General features: G+C 37.7%; 1 protein-coding gene across 4 annotated transcripts in view; it reads right to left on the bottom strand.

Annotated features, from left to right (window-relative positions):
• KLHL5 (kelch like family member 5) overlaps window positions 1-16907 on the bottom strand; it is a gene marked incomplete at its 5' end in the record, with an annotated part of 90582 nt that overhangs the window by 40414 nt on the left and 33261 nt on the right. For all 4 annotated transcript variants that reach the window (XR_013966416.1, XM_080796735.1, XM_080796734.1 and 1 more), the window contains 4 exons: window positions 5542-5754; window positions 11133-11329; window positions 12002-12138; window positions 14834-15016. Coding sequence is in view for 3 of the 4 variants with exons in the window: in XM_080796734.1 (XP_080652860.1) it covers window positions 5542-5754; window positions 11133-11329; window positions 12002-12138; window positions 14834-15016 (730 nt within the window). The remainder of the gene's footprint in view (window positions 1-5541; window positions 5755-11132; window positions 11330-12001; window positions 12139-14833; window positions 15017-16907) is intronic.

Genomic DNA, 16907 nt, shown 5'->3' with positions numbered 1-16907 from the left:
TAATGTTGAGAATATGTTCATATTTTGACAATGGAAGAGTCTCTAAACAAAAGTCACTGTAAAAAAGAGTTTGTGGCATTTGGAAACTGAGAGCAGCATGCTAACAGCAAAAAAAACAAATTAAGACATAAGTCTCAGGACCTATGCCAGAGTATAAATTATGATATTAATTATTCCATATTTTTTCTATGCACACAAAGTGTAGTTATACTTGTTATAGAAACCGTAACTGAATAACGCACTGAGTTGGCACATTACGATTGATCTTAATGTTTATATTACTTCTGTTATATATAATTACTTTAGTCCTTTCTAAATAAAAATAAATGTGAAAAATTACAGAAACTAAAGTCTTGGGAGACTTAATAGTTACTGCAATTTGAAGTAAAATAGATTCTTTTAAAAAAACTATTTATTTATTTGAGAGAGAGAGAGATTAAGAGAATGAGAGGGAGGAGGAGCAGAAGGAGAAACAGACTCCTCAGTGAGCAGGAGCCTGATGGAGGACTAGATCCCAGGTCCTTGGGATCATGACCTGAGCCGAAGGCAGACACTTAACCGACTGAGCCACCCAGGCGCCCTGAAGTAAAAGATATTCTTAAACATGTTAACAGTCTCTATACATTATGAATAAATGAGATTAATCATATTTAAGTAGAGAGATGAGAGTAATAGAAGGGAATATAAAGCCATTAATCCATATCAGATTAATCAAATGGAAAGTACCAGAAATAATTCAGAAAATCATTCAGAAGGCAATGAAAGAGAACTAAAAATTATAGACTCTTGAATACTCTGCCTTTTAGGTGAACACTGTATGTCTTCTCTGCCATTAGATAATGACAAATTACTTAAATGAAGACATTTAGAAAAAAGAAGAAACATTTTCAATGTGTACATTTTTATCTTCACTCACATACTTAATCTCCATATGACTATTTCTCTAAAACTGCCCCCTCCAATACTACTTAAAATAAAAGATAGAATGTTAATAATTTCTGAATTCTGTAGGCTTTAAAAATGTTTTGGTATCAAAAACATGCACATTAAAAGAACAGTAAAGGTAAATCCTGGCTCATTTTATATTTTTGACTTTCAGTAGAAAACAGTAATGGGAATTTAGCACAGAATAGTGAAGACCAAGATACTTAAAATACAAGCTAACCACTGGGACCTTTAAGAATTTAGGTGGCGGGGCGCCTGGGTGACTCAGTGGGTTAAAGCCTCTGCTTTTGGCTCAGGTCATGGTCCCAGGGTCCTGGGATCGAGCCCCGAATCGGGCTTTCTGCTCAGCAGGGATCCTGCTTCCCTCTCTCTCTGCCTGCCTCTCTGCCTACTTGTGATCTGTCTGTCAAATAAATAAAATCTTTATTAAAAAAAAAAAAGAATTTAGGTGGCAAAATATTTTAAGTAAGGTACATCTGTCCTATCCACATTTAACATTTGATCAAATAGAAAAGCCTGTAATGCATTCAAAGGTAAAACAAAAAACCACAAACATGTATCTTCTGGATTATTCAGAGTTAAAAAAAAAGCCACCACAACCAACCACACTAAATGATCAGTTGGTAGAGGATGATAATTACATATATTATTTCTCAGGCCTTTTCAAGGATCTACTGTGGGAGACACTATAATAGATTTACTATATATTTAAGTTGCATCCTTTATAGCTTGATTGAATGGTGTTTCATATTAACAGAGAAGAATACAAGTTCACTGAGGAAGGAACTATTTCACAAAAGTGGATTCTTTTTAAAATTTTTATTTATTATTTTTAAGAATTTTAACATTCAGTGTTATGTTAGTTTCAGGTGTACAATATAGTGATTTGACAATTCTATACAGTACTCAGTGCTCATCATGATAATAAGTGTATTCCTAATCTCCTTCACCTATTTATAAATCTAAGTTCTTTAGGTAACTGGACCTGATGGCCAGTTCATATTAGTCACTTATTATTATTTGATACCCACTGGACAATTTAAATAATTGTGACATTTTCCTACCTTTTACAATAAAAATGTCCAGAATACAATCCAATGTTTTCTTGATGATTTGGGTCTACTTCAACACTTCATCACTTGGTAACTATCATTTTGCAAACTTGCCTTTCACTTTTAGCAAGGAAAGAAAAAAAAAAAAAACAACTCCTACTCGTATCTCTAAGTGTCACAGTAGTGCAACATGGTACTATCTTTGCAGAAAAGAAAAACATGGCTCAGAGAGGTTAATTAACTAACTTGAATCATACAGGGAATGTGACATCGGTCACATGACATTGGTCCCCACTACTCAAACTTGAGTGTCCTTCAAATCCACTTACAGGCACATTATTTTTTTTAAATTTCAGTTTCTTTTTTCAGTGTTCAAGTTCACTGCACTTGCAGGCATTTTAAAGCCCAATCTGCTAGGCCCCACCACCAGAGGCTCGGATCCTACAGCTGTAGAATCTGTATTTTAAATAACTTTCCAGGTGGTGCAAATCCTAGAGTTGGGGACCACACACTTTGAGAATAAATGGGCTAATCCAGGGGATCTTCTGTCCTTAACTGTCTTCTCTGTCATATCTGTTGCTGTTAGAATTTCCTTCTCCTTGAACGTGGAATCTTTTTTTAAGAGCACCCGAGTTATTTAGGCAGGGTTAACTACCACTAATTACTACTACCCGTGGTGCCCTTGTGCTCTCTTTGGGCCATGTCATTCTCTTCCTTTTGGCTGTGACAACCTAAACAAGAAATTTTCAAAGCTTCTTCCTAGGCTCCGAGAGGATTAAAGGTACCAAGAAGCTCTGGGAACATGATTCTTCCATTTTCTTCCCCTCTTGAAACTGAGCTCTTCCTCCTGTATTCTTTGCTTTATTTGACAGCACAAATCAGAATCATTCAGGATCCCTCTTTTTTTGGTACCCCACACCTTCCAATTGGTCATGACGGTGCATCACTTCTACTTCCTAAATAGCTCTTGAGCCTGGTAATTTCTGACTACCCAAGAGCACCTAACTCACTTGTCTGAATCCAACAGTCTTCCTAATGGATTTCTACTTAGACTGCTCCAATCCAATCTCCGCAACACAGAGAATCTTCCTAAATAAAAGGATAATTATACTTAAAATCCCTGCTTAAAATCCTTTAGTGCTTCCTCACTGATTTTGGGATAAAATGCAAACTCCTGGCGTCACTAGAGATTCTTTGTCTCTCCACACTGCCCATGTATGTCTACACTTGACACAGGCGAGCTCTCTTCGAATTCCAGAGTATGACATATTTGCTCAAGACTCCATAACCAGATACAACCTCCCATCTCTCCTGGGCTCTCATGGCCCCTCTGCTGGGTAGCTACTCAGGATGAAGACCGAGGAACACTTGAGAAAGTTCTCCCAGCTTCCCCACCATGAGCCCAGGCAGGCTACCCCAGTTACTTCCATAATGTCATGTTCATATACCTATCACAGTCTTCCTCTCATTATATTGTCATCACAAATTTATTTTTTAATCTACTTCTTCCTCCACTTGATATACCTCCTCTGACCCAGCAATTTTACACAGAGTATGTTCAGGAGGCTGACTGGTTCAGTGAAAAAGGCACAGAACTTAACTTGGGTTCAAGTTCTCCCTCTGTCTCTTACTAGCTCTCCAAGGTTAGCCAAGAAACAAAGGCAAATAAAACTACAGTGCAGAAGGGCAGAAATTTAGACAATCACTTTTGGATCTTGAGTATATGGTTTTGCTTTTTTGGTCTGTTACTCTCTTTGTACAACAGGTGTTAGGCTAAATGATCGCCTTTCAACTCTAAGATCTTATGGTTGTGATCATCAGCTGTATCCTGGATAACAGAAATGCTGAACGTCTCTCAAAATCATGCAAATAGAGTATCATAAATATATGAAACTGCAGGATTCAAGTCAGTCATCATGTTACTGAATTGCACAGATTCTTTTCAAAGTCTACTAGGATTTTTCAGATTTTATTTGCTTTAACCTAGAAAAGGATAAGAAAGAAACTTCTGCCAAGTACCCGTAAAACGCAATCTTCTTCTTTAAATCTGATTTCAAGGGAAACATTTTACAGCGTTATTCTTCCTGAATTGTCATCAGTTCATGCAGTTTCACTTCTATGAATTCACATAACATTCTATCTCTGAAGAGGATGTCTTTCTTCTAAAGCATCAGCACTACTCTTTGTCTCTGTAAGGTAGAGAGCGCACAGTAGCTTCTGCTAACAACTGCTGGAAATAATACATAATCCTCAAGATAAATACAAAGCAGATAAAATTTATGGCACTTGAACAATGAACATCGGCCCTGAGCAGTCACGGCTCATTCTTTTTTCACTTTCAAGGCCTCTTGCTCTATTCGAGCCTTCGAGCTAAGCAGCAGAGTTAATTATCGATCAGTCGTCTCCCTGAACCACTGGGATATGTTTCCCGACCCTCCATGGATGCCTGAAACCATAAATAGCACTGAACCCTATATAGACCATGTTTTTGTTCCCTCTACATACGTCCCTATGATCAAGTTTACGTTAAAAGTCAGGCACAGTAAGAGAACAGCAGGTAATAACAGGAGAGTGAAACTAATGGAAGTTACCAGAATGCAGTCTCTCTAAATATCTAATGGTAGGGTACGCGCTTTCCTTCCTCTTGGGATGACCTGAGACGGTAAGACGCCTACGGGATGAGATAAAGTGAGGCGAGTGACAAAGGCCTGTGATGTATGGAAGGATCCTACTGATCTCCTGAAAAGAGGCTGGGAGGACCATCGGCTTCCTGACCTTGGCCGACGCCATGGAAGGCAAAACTGCAGAGAAGGGGGGACTGCTGTACAGCCCAGTTAGAACTGTATAAAGGGGAAATTATGCATGCAAATGTGTTCAGACCGACTGCTTGAATACACTAACCAGGCAGCTTTCAATTCTAAAATAATGCTGATAATCCTACCATGATTATTTGTAGCACATTTGATGGTACAGAGCACTTTTCTCATCTTCATAATAATCCTGTGAGATGGTCAAAGAGGATGTTATCTCCACCTGACAGATGAAGAGCCTGCGGTTTATGAATATGTCAAGACACAGAGTTTTAAGATGTCAGAGCTGGAACACTTACCATGCCTCAGTTTATAAATCACCAGAATCCAGCATTCAGTGGGTACTTAATAAACATGTAGCAAATGAATTAATCTAAATTAATTTAAATTTTCTGTCCACTGCTACTTTCACCCATGGCTTTACTCATTCTTCAATTGCTAGGATAGGTTTGTAAACTGAATCAAATAAAATTACGAACCCCCAAGCAATCATGTTATAATGTAATTCAGGCAGCCAGAACTTCTGGGTCAAAAACACAAGCAGAAATATTTCACTTTTTCTTTTCACTTACACTTCATAGGATATGTAAAAGAACCTTATCTGGTAGAAGAGCCAAAGGGGAAAAAAGGAAAGAAACCCACAGACATGTAATATTAACATGGTTAGTATAAAATCAATACCCAAACGTTGTTTAAATTAGGATACTGATTTTAAATAATCAAAAACAGTTTACCTGGGGTGCAAGAAGAGGTAGCCTAATATAAGCCAGAAGTTTACTGAGATCTTTCCGTCTCTGTTCCAAATCATGACGGACCCAAGTAAGAAGAGCATTCAGTATTGTCTCCTCATTAGGAATGTTCATGTCATCACTCGCCAAGAGCTTTGCGATTTCATTGGCTGGTAATAATACAAATTCCTGGTTTCGAATTACTTCCATGAAATGTTCCTAGAGGGGAAAAAATTGCACATTTCAACAATATTGTTCCTTCTGTCCATCAGTTTGTTTAAGAGAAAATAAACATTTTTGGATTAGATGCCAAAACACATTTATACTTGAAAGCTTCCCTACAATGGCATTACTGTTTACCAGGAAAGAAGCACAGTATAAAATAACATTTAAGCTGCTATTATGTCGTTACACTGGAAGTCTCCGTATCAGTAGAATTAAATTTTACCATTTGGTACATTTTATTTTTTAAAAAGATTTATTTATTGGGGCGCCTGGGTGGCTCAGTGGGTTAAAGCCTCTGCCTTCGGCTCAGGTCATGATCCCAGGGTCCTGGGATCGAGCCCCACATCGGGCTCTCTGCTCTGCAGGGAGCCTGCTTCCCTCTCTCCCTCTGCCTGCCTCTCTGCCTACTTGTGATCTCTCTCTGTCAAATAAATAAATAAAATCTTTAAAAAAAAAAAAAAAAAAAAAAAAAAAAAAAGATTTATTTATTTATTTGAGAGAGAGAGAGAGAGGGAGAACATGCTTGTAGGGGCGGGGGAAGCGGCAGAGGGAGAGGGAGTGAATTCTCAAGCAGACTCCGGGCTGAGCAGAGAGCCTGATGTGGGGCTCGATCCCAGGACCCTGAGATTGTGACCTGAGCCAATATTGAGAACCGGCTGCTTAACTGACTGAGCCACACAGGGGCCTCTACCATTTGCTACACTTTAAACATGGACCTGGGATTCTTAGGCTTTGCTTTACTCAAGATAGGGAATAGTTTCGGTAAGTCTTTCGAGAAGTAGAGGGTAGAAAAAATGAATGAGACTCTGAGATGCAGGATAGTCTAACATCCAAGTTAGGTTACATTTGTGGTTGTAGAAGAATCTGGCTTACGTCCAGCCAGATCCCTGGGTGAGCTGGGAAGTTCTTTCTCTTATCCAGAAATGGCTGCCAGGTGGCTGGGTTTCCCAAGACCGTCCTGGACCACAGAAGCCTTCTCAGACTGCCCAAGGAAGACTACATATCCATAGGGCTATTCTGGTTCTGACTGGCCCTCAAGAATGTTTTAATGTAAGTCATGAGACCACCCAGGATTTTAGGTCTATTTTAAAAACTATGAATCTGATTTATGTATAATGTCCTTTTGGTCTCAGAGAAAAAGAGCCAAAGCAGAAGTGTTGACATCGAAGGCACTGGGACTTCAGAACCGTGGACTGAAGATAATTCAGTTGCAACCACATACTAGAATCAGGCTCCTTTTAATTTGAAATGGGAAACAGAAATGACTTCAGCTGGGAGATAATGACCTTTACTAGGATATTATGCTGAACAGCCTGAAGAGATGGGAAATTTACTATCCGGTGTGCAAAGTTACAAGTCTTAATGCATGGACTGTTTACTTAGCTATAATATAAATGCAAATGCTACGCATATTGTCCCTTAATGTTTTTCTTACACTTCCTAGTGTGCTGGGGCTGTCTAGGCATACATGGTTTTAGTGAAATAGGTAGGGCCATTGAAATTAGATCTAGAGATAAGGATTACCAGCAACCATCTTCTATATTAAAATGAGAATTATAGGTTCCATATAGCTTGCAGTAACCCAAATTAGGTACTGATCTAAAATCTATCTTGAGTTGACATTTCTTTCTTAGCAATTCTTAACAGGAAACCATGCATGAATAATTAACTAAATTCAATTGCTTCAATTCATCATGATTTGTTAAAGATGCCCAAATGTATCTATTTTAAATGACGGATTATCATTTTCAGAAATATATTTTAATAAAACCTCGATGTTGGCTTCATGCAAACCATTCCACTCAATCGTATACTGACATTATAAAACGAGCTGGTAACACATTGTAAGAGCTATAAAAATGTTGAAGTTCTCAACCCAGTTATCCTATCAGCAGTTTAATCCTTAATAAATAATTCACAAGAGGAAAAAGAAAGCTGATGCTTCTCTAATGATGCTTCTCTGTATTATTATTTATAATAGTACAAAATGGGAATTAGCCTAAAGGTCCAGCTATTAAGCAGGCATTAAAAATTTCAAAAACAAAGATCACATAGATACATGGAAATAGATTTATTGCATAACGTTAGGTAAGATTTCTCAAGAAATCAAAGTAATACACATTTCTAATTGCTCAAAGGTAGAGTATAGGAGAATCAACATTTAAGACATACTGACAGAATTTTTGCTTTGCTTTCAAATGGTATTAATGGCATTACCAATGCCATGGTATTAGTTCATCAAGGAGAAAAGGACTATTATATATATATTATTATTTATTTGTTGATTTTCTATTTCAGAACCATGCCCCTTCCATTTTAGTACAATTCACTTTAAGTGAAAAATCAAGGCTCAACAACTTATAGAAAGACTACTGACCTCAAGGTTAAACATAAAGTGCTTTTCAAAAGTATTATTTGGTTTTAAAGCAGGTATTTTAGCAAAGTTCAGTGTTTTTTCTAGGTCAAGAAACAAAATTCAAAAATGTAAAATTAAATGCCTATATTTATTTCACAAACCCATACTGCCATTAAATACTTGTAATGACACATCCAGTGTTAGGGTTTTGGTAGAGGTTAAAGGACTCATGCCAGGTCACATTCAGTGGCAGTCAGAGTAAGAACAAGTTTCCGGATTTCGGGATTACAAGGAAGAACTCCTTATCCTGTCCTACCTGTGTTCCTAGAGGTTGAGTGAACATTCCAAGCACGTGTACCATTTACTGATTGTGACAACTGAATTCACTATGTGGCATGATGCTTACTTCAGATTTTTTTTTTAAAGATTTTATTTATTTATTTGACAGGGAGAGATCACAAGTAGGCAGAGAGGCAGGCAGAGAGAGAGAGAGAGGGAAGCAGACTCCCTGCTTGAGCAGAGAGCCCAATGTGGGGCTCGATCCCAGGACCCTGAGATCATGACCTGAGCTGAGGGCAGTGGCTTAACCCACTGAGCCACCCAGGCACCCCTTACTTTGGATTTTAAATCTATTCTGTGTCATTGTGATAAGCACAGGGTAATGTATGGAACTGCTGTGTCACTATATTTTACACCTGGAACTAATATAACACTGTATTACTAACTAGCATTAAAATAAAAACTTAAACAAAATCTATTTTGTGATATAAATAGCTATCACCTTACCAAACACTTGCTAGCAAACATCCTTTCTCCATTTGGAATTAGCTTTCAAGCAAATGAAATTACTGAGGGATTTATTTAAATTGAAGATTGAATTTTGCTATACATTTTCATTGAGTTCCCATAGCAACAATTGAAATCAGACAGTCTGCCTCTAAATGACTTACTGTTATTAGAATTAAATTTCACCTCTCTATTGAAACTGAATGTCAAATAATAGCCCTGAGGGGGAAAAAAAACAAAACTATCCAACTAATTGGCTATGAAAATAGTTTTAAAAACATTGAGCTGAATCGATAATATTGTAATAACTCTGTATGGTTACAGAAAGTAACTGCACTTATCATGGTAGGCACTGCATAATGTATAGAATTGTCGAGTCACTATGTTGTACACCTGAAATTAAAATAACACGGCACGCCAGCTTTAATTAAGAAAAAAAAGAGCTAATTTAAATTTAATTTATGTCTAAGCAGCCACTGTGCCTCCAGTATAAACAACAGGCTGACCTAAATGCATAGAAATGTTTTCATGTGAATCAAACTCCTTCCTAGGAAAGAGATATTATTTAAATGATGAAACGATTATGAAAGAAAAGGAACCCAATTTTATTTATAGTCATCTTACTTCCCAAATTATTTGAACCTGAGGTTTAAGGTTAAAATGAGAAATTTGCAAGGAAACGATAAAAGACGGAGGTGGGGAAAAAAATTTTCCATGGGACTTCATTTAGAAAATGCAAGGTCTGTATAGCATTGCCTTGTCACACAATCTCTATGACTGTTATAAACAAGAAACACTGGGCGCCTGGGTGGCTCACTGGGTTAAGCCACTGCCTTCGGCTCAGGTCATGATCTCAGGGTTCTGGGATCGAACCCCACATCGGGCTCTCTGCTTAGCAGGGAGCCTGCTTCCCCCTCTCCCTCTGCCTGCCTCTCTGCCTACTCGTGATCTCTCTCTGTCAAATAGATAAATAAAAATCTTAAAAATAAAAACAAACAAGAAACATTCCTGAGAAGTGATGATACCGCAGGGGGGAGTACAAATCGTAAAGGTCGCCCTGTGGTATGAGTGCTTTTGTTCACTCCCATCAATCCCTGTTGTGTTGAACAGAGTAAATCCATGCAGTGATGGTGATGATGTGAAGGAGATCATTTAGGGGATTGGGTATGCTATGGGTCAATCACTATTTTAAGTGCTACACTCCTATGAACTCATTTAATCCTCACATTGAGCTTATGAAGTAGGTAGAATTATTCTTCCCAATAGTCGTAAACCTCTGTTCTTATAATTGTTCCAAAATCTCTATTTCTATAGTGAAAGATTCCTAAAGTATTTGTCAATCCCTTCACAGACAAACCAACTCCATGGAAGGATGGAGAAGGTAGAGAAAAACATTTTCAGGTTGATAAAAATCAGTAACACGGATAACTAGCATGTGTGTGAATGTTCATATTCTTTCTTCTCTTAGGAGGTGTACTGGCCTAATTACAGGAGACAAAGCAACAGTTCTCCGTCTTGGTCCAGCTCTGAAGGCTTAACGCCACAGTGGGACATTCCTTAAAAATCCAAATACCCTCCCTTCTCCAAATCCCTGTACTGTGAAGACTGTGGGTCCTGGTCCTAACAATATGCCCTCAACATGCCCTTCCTTTCTTGCTGTCCTAGATCAGTCTGTATCCATTATCCTCCAGTGTCTGAATGAGAACCTCCTCTGTAATTTATTTTGAGCACACAATTTGCTACAATTCATACACACATCTTTCTACACAGCTAAAAATGCTTCTTACATATCATCAGATCTACCTTTAATAAAAAGCCATCTGTACCATCATCTGTACTGCACCAGTTACCCCCTACCCCATCATGGTCACCAATTTCCATCTGTGAGTATGTGCAATTCTGAAATTCAGCCAACTGCTACAGAGGAAAATGTCGGGGAAATCCTGCTTTAAAGTGCAGCAGATCTGAAGATCTTGATTAGAACAGTCCTAGGCCACTGCTCTGTTTCTTAGCGACTGTAATAACTTCAGGCTTGACTCACAGATCCAGGAGAAATAGGACCTGGTGATTTCCCCTTGCAACTCAATGACAGTATCACACAGTAGACCGTGAACCTGAAGCTCAGGACGTGTGGCAGAGCCAGGGGAAAACAGCACCATGTAGGTAAGTCTGCAACAAGAAGTGATGAGGTAAAGAGCACATGCCTTTCTGCGTCTCAGGAAATACATACCATGGTGTAATTGTGAGCCACTTTATGCAAATCCGTACAACCCTGGGCATCAGCAAAAGAACGGATTCCAAGACAGTTGGATGGGTGAAGCTGCTTCATTAAAAACTTACAGCAAGCTTCCACAACCTGTGAAAGCTGAAGGAGGCAAGCTGTAGACAGCAGGCACTCAATATTATCTTCTTTTAATTCAAGGCGGCCTGAATGATAAAGAGAAATCCCATTAACCGTAGAACTGTATTAACTTTAATTTATAAAACAGTGTTAACAGCAATAATTCTAAACAAGAGCTCTGTAAATGAATTCTAGGTGGTTTTAGATAGTCCAAAGAGAAAAAAGAAAAGTACTAACTATGAAAAAACCCTTTAGCTCTTTGTGACTTCTATTAAAATTAAAAAAAAAATGGCTTCTTTTCAGAATTTTTAAATGATGCTTTAATTAAGTAGCATACCTATTAAATATAATGCTCAAATTTTAAATGCAATAACTTAAAAACATTACATTATTCATCTAATTATTATACTTTTTTTGTAAAAAAAATGTAATTTTTTTTTGTTAACATATAATGTATTATTTGCCCCAGGGGTACAGGTCTGTGAATCATCAGGCTTACACATTTCACAGCACTCACCATTACACATATACTAACAATTAAAAATACCAATCACAGGCTTAATTAAGACCACCATTTTAAAGATTCTAATATAGAGATTTTAACCTTTTATAAAGGTATCATCAGCAGTGGTGATTCCAACAGCAGGATTCACTGTTAGCTGTGGCAGGCTTTCCTAAAAGCAGAAATCTGAAATCTCCTAGTGCAACATAATTTTAAGATTATTATAATTTTAGATTTACATTTTCAGTTTTATTACCTGTATATGCATACTGAATCAAGGACCATAGTGAATTCGGTTCAACACCTTCCATTTTTATTTCTTCTTGTCTTGCTTCCCTGACATCATTAGTAAACATGGCAGCAAAATAATCTGAGACAGAGGAGAGCACCAATCTGAGAACATACCAGAAGAAAAAAAAAAAATCAGTGACCACATTAAAGTTGATGGTCATTAATAAATGCTGCTGCTTTCTCTCACTCTTTCCTTTTTTTTTTTTTTTTTTAATTTGTTACCCACAGAAAGTGCATGGTACCGGGAAATGCCTTTTAAATTTGACAAATTGCTTTATGCTCTAGTTCTTTCCTTGGAATAATAAATTACCATTACTGAACACTTTCTGCTGAGGTAAATGATTTACCCATTCATTACTCAAATATCACTTCATAACATTCAGATGAAAAGCTAAAGGCCACAGCATGAAACTGACTATATAAAAAAAAAAAAAAAGGAAAAAAATATAAAGGTTACTTTCTGTTTATCACTTTTGGAAATAACCTAAGCGCTTTTCTTTTTAAATTTAATTGTAGAGGTAGCAGATATATGGGAGAAATCTGAGAATGGTTTCAGCACGTTGTTTTTATAACTTTAGTGATTTACTATTATTATTGTAATGCTCACATTTTATTATCAAATGATAATATTTTGTTATAACACTACAAACTATTTTTGTAATAGTACATTATTATATATTAGGTTCATCTCTGACCAGATTTTTGATAGCCAGATATGAACAAAAATAGGTTATAAATATATATTTTGAAATGTGCATTTTTTTAATTTGACATCTTGGAGATCTACCCATGTCAACACATTTATATTGATTCACTTTATTTTTTTTTTAATTTTAAGAAATAGAAACAGATCATCACTGAAGCTTCTTCCGTGTTCTTCTCTGCTTTCATTCTCCTCTCCCCCTCAGGAGTGCACTGCCATGTCCTAGGTTTGCCAGACAGCTCTCCAAAGTGCTGTGCCAAGTTAGACCCCCACAGACACCATATGAGAGAACATTTTCCCACAACAGTGTCAGATGTTAAAATTTCTGGCTATTGGCAAGGTGTTAAATGGGATCTCATTGTTGTTTTAATTTTCATTCCCCTGACTGCTAGTGAGACTCAAGATCTTTTCAAATGGTTATTGGTCATTCAGGTTTCTTCTGAGAATTGCCCATTTATTCACTCACTAAAGACATTCACACCTAATAAGGACTGGGCACTTGAGTCATTGGTATAAATAAGAGATAAAAGATCCCTTTTCTCAGGGAGTCTTACATTCTAGAGGGAAGGGAGATACACAATTAACAGCAGAAGTAAATTCTAGAGTACATTAAAGAGTGGGGAGTGCTAAGGGGAAAAAGTAGGATAAGGGGAAATGGGGAGTAGGCAAGGGATTTAAATAAGTGGTCTGACTGGAAAGTGGCATTTGGGCAAAGAATTAGTCATACAGGTAGGTGGGAACAGCATTTGGGCAGAAGGAACAGCCATTGTAAAAACCCAAAGGCAGGAGCAGCAGGCCTGGCACATACGAGGATCATGGGGGCCATGCGGCTCAAGTAGCGTACACAAGGACAGAACGTCAGAAGGCAATGGCCACCACATGGCCCACTGGGCTTTCATAGTCAGTGATATGAGGAGTCACTGAAAAGTTAGATCACAGGAGTGACTGGATCTGAGTTCCATTTTAAAGGATCCCTCAGGTAGCTGTGCAGCAAACAGAATGTAGGGGGAAAGAGTGAAAGCAAGGGACATCAACTGGCAGTTTCTGGCACTGTCAATGACGGTGAGAGTTTACACGTGTGTGCAAGGGAAGCTAATGAGCTCTGTTTTGGAAAAACGGAATTTTAGCTGTCTCTGTGGCGTGCAGGTTGAAGTATCATTTCTAGTAAACCCATGCTCATAACACGGCCTTTTTGTTACAGTATCTAGTAGCATCTCAATAAACAAAACATTGGAAACTAAAACCAAGCCCCATTTTTCCTAATGATTTCACTTCCATTTTGGAAGGCTTAAGAAAACCGTTGGGACAGAGTGTTAATTAGCTTTTAAAAGCATTAAGAAAAGTCATAACAGTGATTAACATGGAACAACTGAACATGGAATTATCAAAGGAAACACAATGAATTGTTCTCTATTAAACATCTCTCTTTTCTTATTTCAAAAAATAGTACTTCATTTGTGTGAAAGGTTTTTGTTCCCTAACATCACTACTTTTCATATTTCTTGGAGGTCAGCAAATAGAAGTTGGGATAGATGCTATTTCAAGACTCTTCTGTTTTTGCTATTTCATTCCCCTAGCTTTTTTGCTTCTAAATACTCAGAGCTTTAATTTCTGTTGAGTTTACTTATTTAATAGGTAGAATTTAGGAGAAAAGCTGCTTGTAGGAGCTGAAATCTTTGCCAAACAATACTGACTGATCTGAGGCTAGTGTGTTTTGTTTGTGTTTCTGCAGAAGCAAAGTGACCCTTGGGGGTCACTTAATGAATGGGTGGCTCAGTGGATTAAAGCCTCTGCCTTTAGCTCAAGTCACGATCCCAGGGTCCTGGGATCGAACCCCGCATCGGGCTCTCTGCTCGGCAGGGAGCCTGCTTCCCTTCTTCTCTCCCTGCCTGCCTCTCTGCCTTCTGATCTCTGTCAGATGAATAAATAAAATCTTAAAAAATAATAATAATAATTTCACATGTACTGTTTTCTTTGCAGAAATCCCATGAAAGATGCCCCTTCCCAAAATTAGTCGGAACAAATGATCTCAACATGCATGACTAAATTAGTAAGGAAATATTTCTCACACACAGAGATTTAGAAATCAATTACCTATGAGCTGGAATTCTGCGATCACCAGCAATTAGAATTACATCACACAACTGTTTATGTCTCAAATAGTTTTCCATCTTTTTAAATGTTTGCTCAGCATGATTAAGGGCTTGGAAAAATTCATCTGATGAACATGGCTCCATAGTATGGCAGGATGATAAGGTCTGACTACTGTTGGAAGTCCTGAAAAGAAAGAGAACCTTTTGAAATATTACTATGACACTGAAGAGATCTTCTCTATCAAGTTCTTTAAAATCTTTAAGTGTAATAGAAGTCATCAATGCTACCAGTCAATAGTAATGTGTAATCATCATTTTTTGTCTTTTAAATTCAATGATGGCTCAAATCATAAGTGTGTTACTCACACTGTGAGTGAATGTGACATCTGATAGTTAATAACCATACATACTCTTTGAGGTGTCTGTCTTTGAGATCTTTTTGTTGGTCAACTATCTTCCCTGTTGAAAAAGAGCCAAGCTATATTCATAATGATAGCATATCTCCTAACATTATATTTAAGGGTATAAGAGATCATTCGTTGAAAGCAGGAAGGCAATTAAACTGTTTTAGTGACATAAATCCAAGCCATCCTTTACTTAAAAATGGGTGATAGTCCACAGTTCATGTACAGGATAATGGTTTAGGATACTAAACACAGTTGACCTTTGACCAACATGGGCTTGAATTGTGGGGGTCCACTTACACATGGATTTTTTTCTTCCTCATATTAGTCTTTACAACATTTTCTTTATTCTAGCTTACTTTAAGAATATAGTATATAATACATAAAACATACAAAATGTGTTCATTGACTGTACATGTTATTTGTAAGCTTTCCAGTCAAGGTCAGGATATTACTAGTTAAGTTTGGCAGGGAGTCAAAAATTGTATGTGGGTTTGGGGCTGTGTGGGGTCTGGTATCCCTAATTCCCACATTGTTCAAGGGTCAGTTGTACACCGTCATAAAAACAATGTTATAAATAATTCACTTGATTCTCTAGTCAGTCTTGAAAAGCCCAGTTACTTATATTATAAGTAAAAGAAATGTGATGGCCTAACCTAGGTATCTAGAAATTATTTGAAATTTCCAAATCAGAATTTGAAAGGTATGAGTTCTATATTTTCATATGATTTACTGATGGAAATGGTGAAAAAGTGAAAAGGTTACTACTAGGAACTAAGTCCTAAGTCCACCTCTCCCAGCAGCCCCCCCACCAAGATCACCTGAATTGCGTAATCAACATCCGTTGGGTATGCAATAAACTACCGACAAGGTCATAACTTAGTTCTCAATTCTGGTCGCGATTACTTTTAGGGATATTCTCATTCTGACAAAGGCTTTGTTGACTCAATCCTCACTGCATCTTAAGAGAATATTTTTAATATAAACATCTAATAAACTTCCCCCCAAAAGAAAAAGTCACTGAATCTTTTAGAGTCAAGAGAACTGAAGCCAAGGAAAGGAGGTGCCTTGTCAAGAGTCCTACAGCTTGTGCTTGACAGAGACAGGTCTATCACAGAGACCACTTTTAAGACCTTTTCTCTTTTTCTTCGGAGAATATACCTAGGCTGCATTTCCCAGACTCTCTCAAAGACAGGCGTGGTCCTATGATGGAAATGAACTACGTCACGTCTAGGCTAACACGGCTAAGAGTGGGAGTTTCTTTCTCATTTTTTCTTTCTCTTTACAGGAGCTGAATGGAGAGGACAGAGGGTTTAGAGGAAGGAACAGATAAAATACACACATGGGGGGGTGCCTGGGTGGCTCAGTTGGCTGGGCGACTGCCTTCGGTCAGGTCATGATTCTGGAGTCTCGGGATCGAGTCCTGCATTGGGCTCCCAGCTCCATGGGGAGTCTGCTTCTCCCTCTGACCTTCTCCTCTCTCATGCTCTCTCTTACTCTCTTCCTCTCTCAAATAAATAAATAAAATCTTTAAAAAAAAAAAAAGTATGTGGCAATGAATGACTAAAAGAAAGCATTTCCCGGAGCTCAAGTTATACTCTTTTTAAAATAAATAAATAAATAAAATAAAATAAAATACACACATGGAAGGTCACTCAGGTAAGAACATTC

This window comes from Martes martes (genome assembly GCF_963455335.1).
Source record: "Martes martes genome assembly, chromosome: 2".
NCBI classification, from domain to species: Eukaryota; Metazoa; Chordata; class Mammalia; order Carnivora; family Mustelidae; genus Martes; species Martes martes.
Note: the sequence above shows the minus strand (reverse complement) of the source record. Positions and strands in the feature narration are given on the sequence as shown.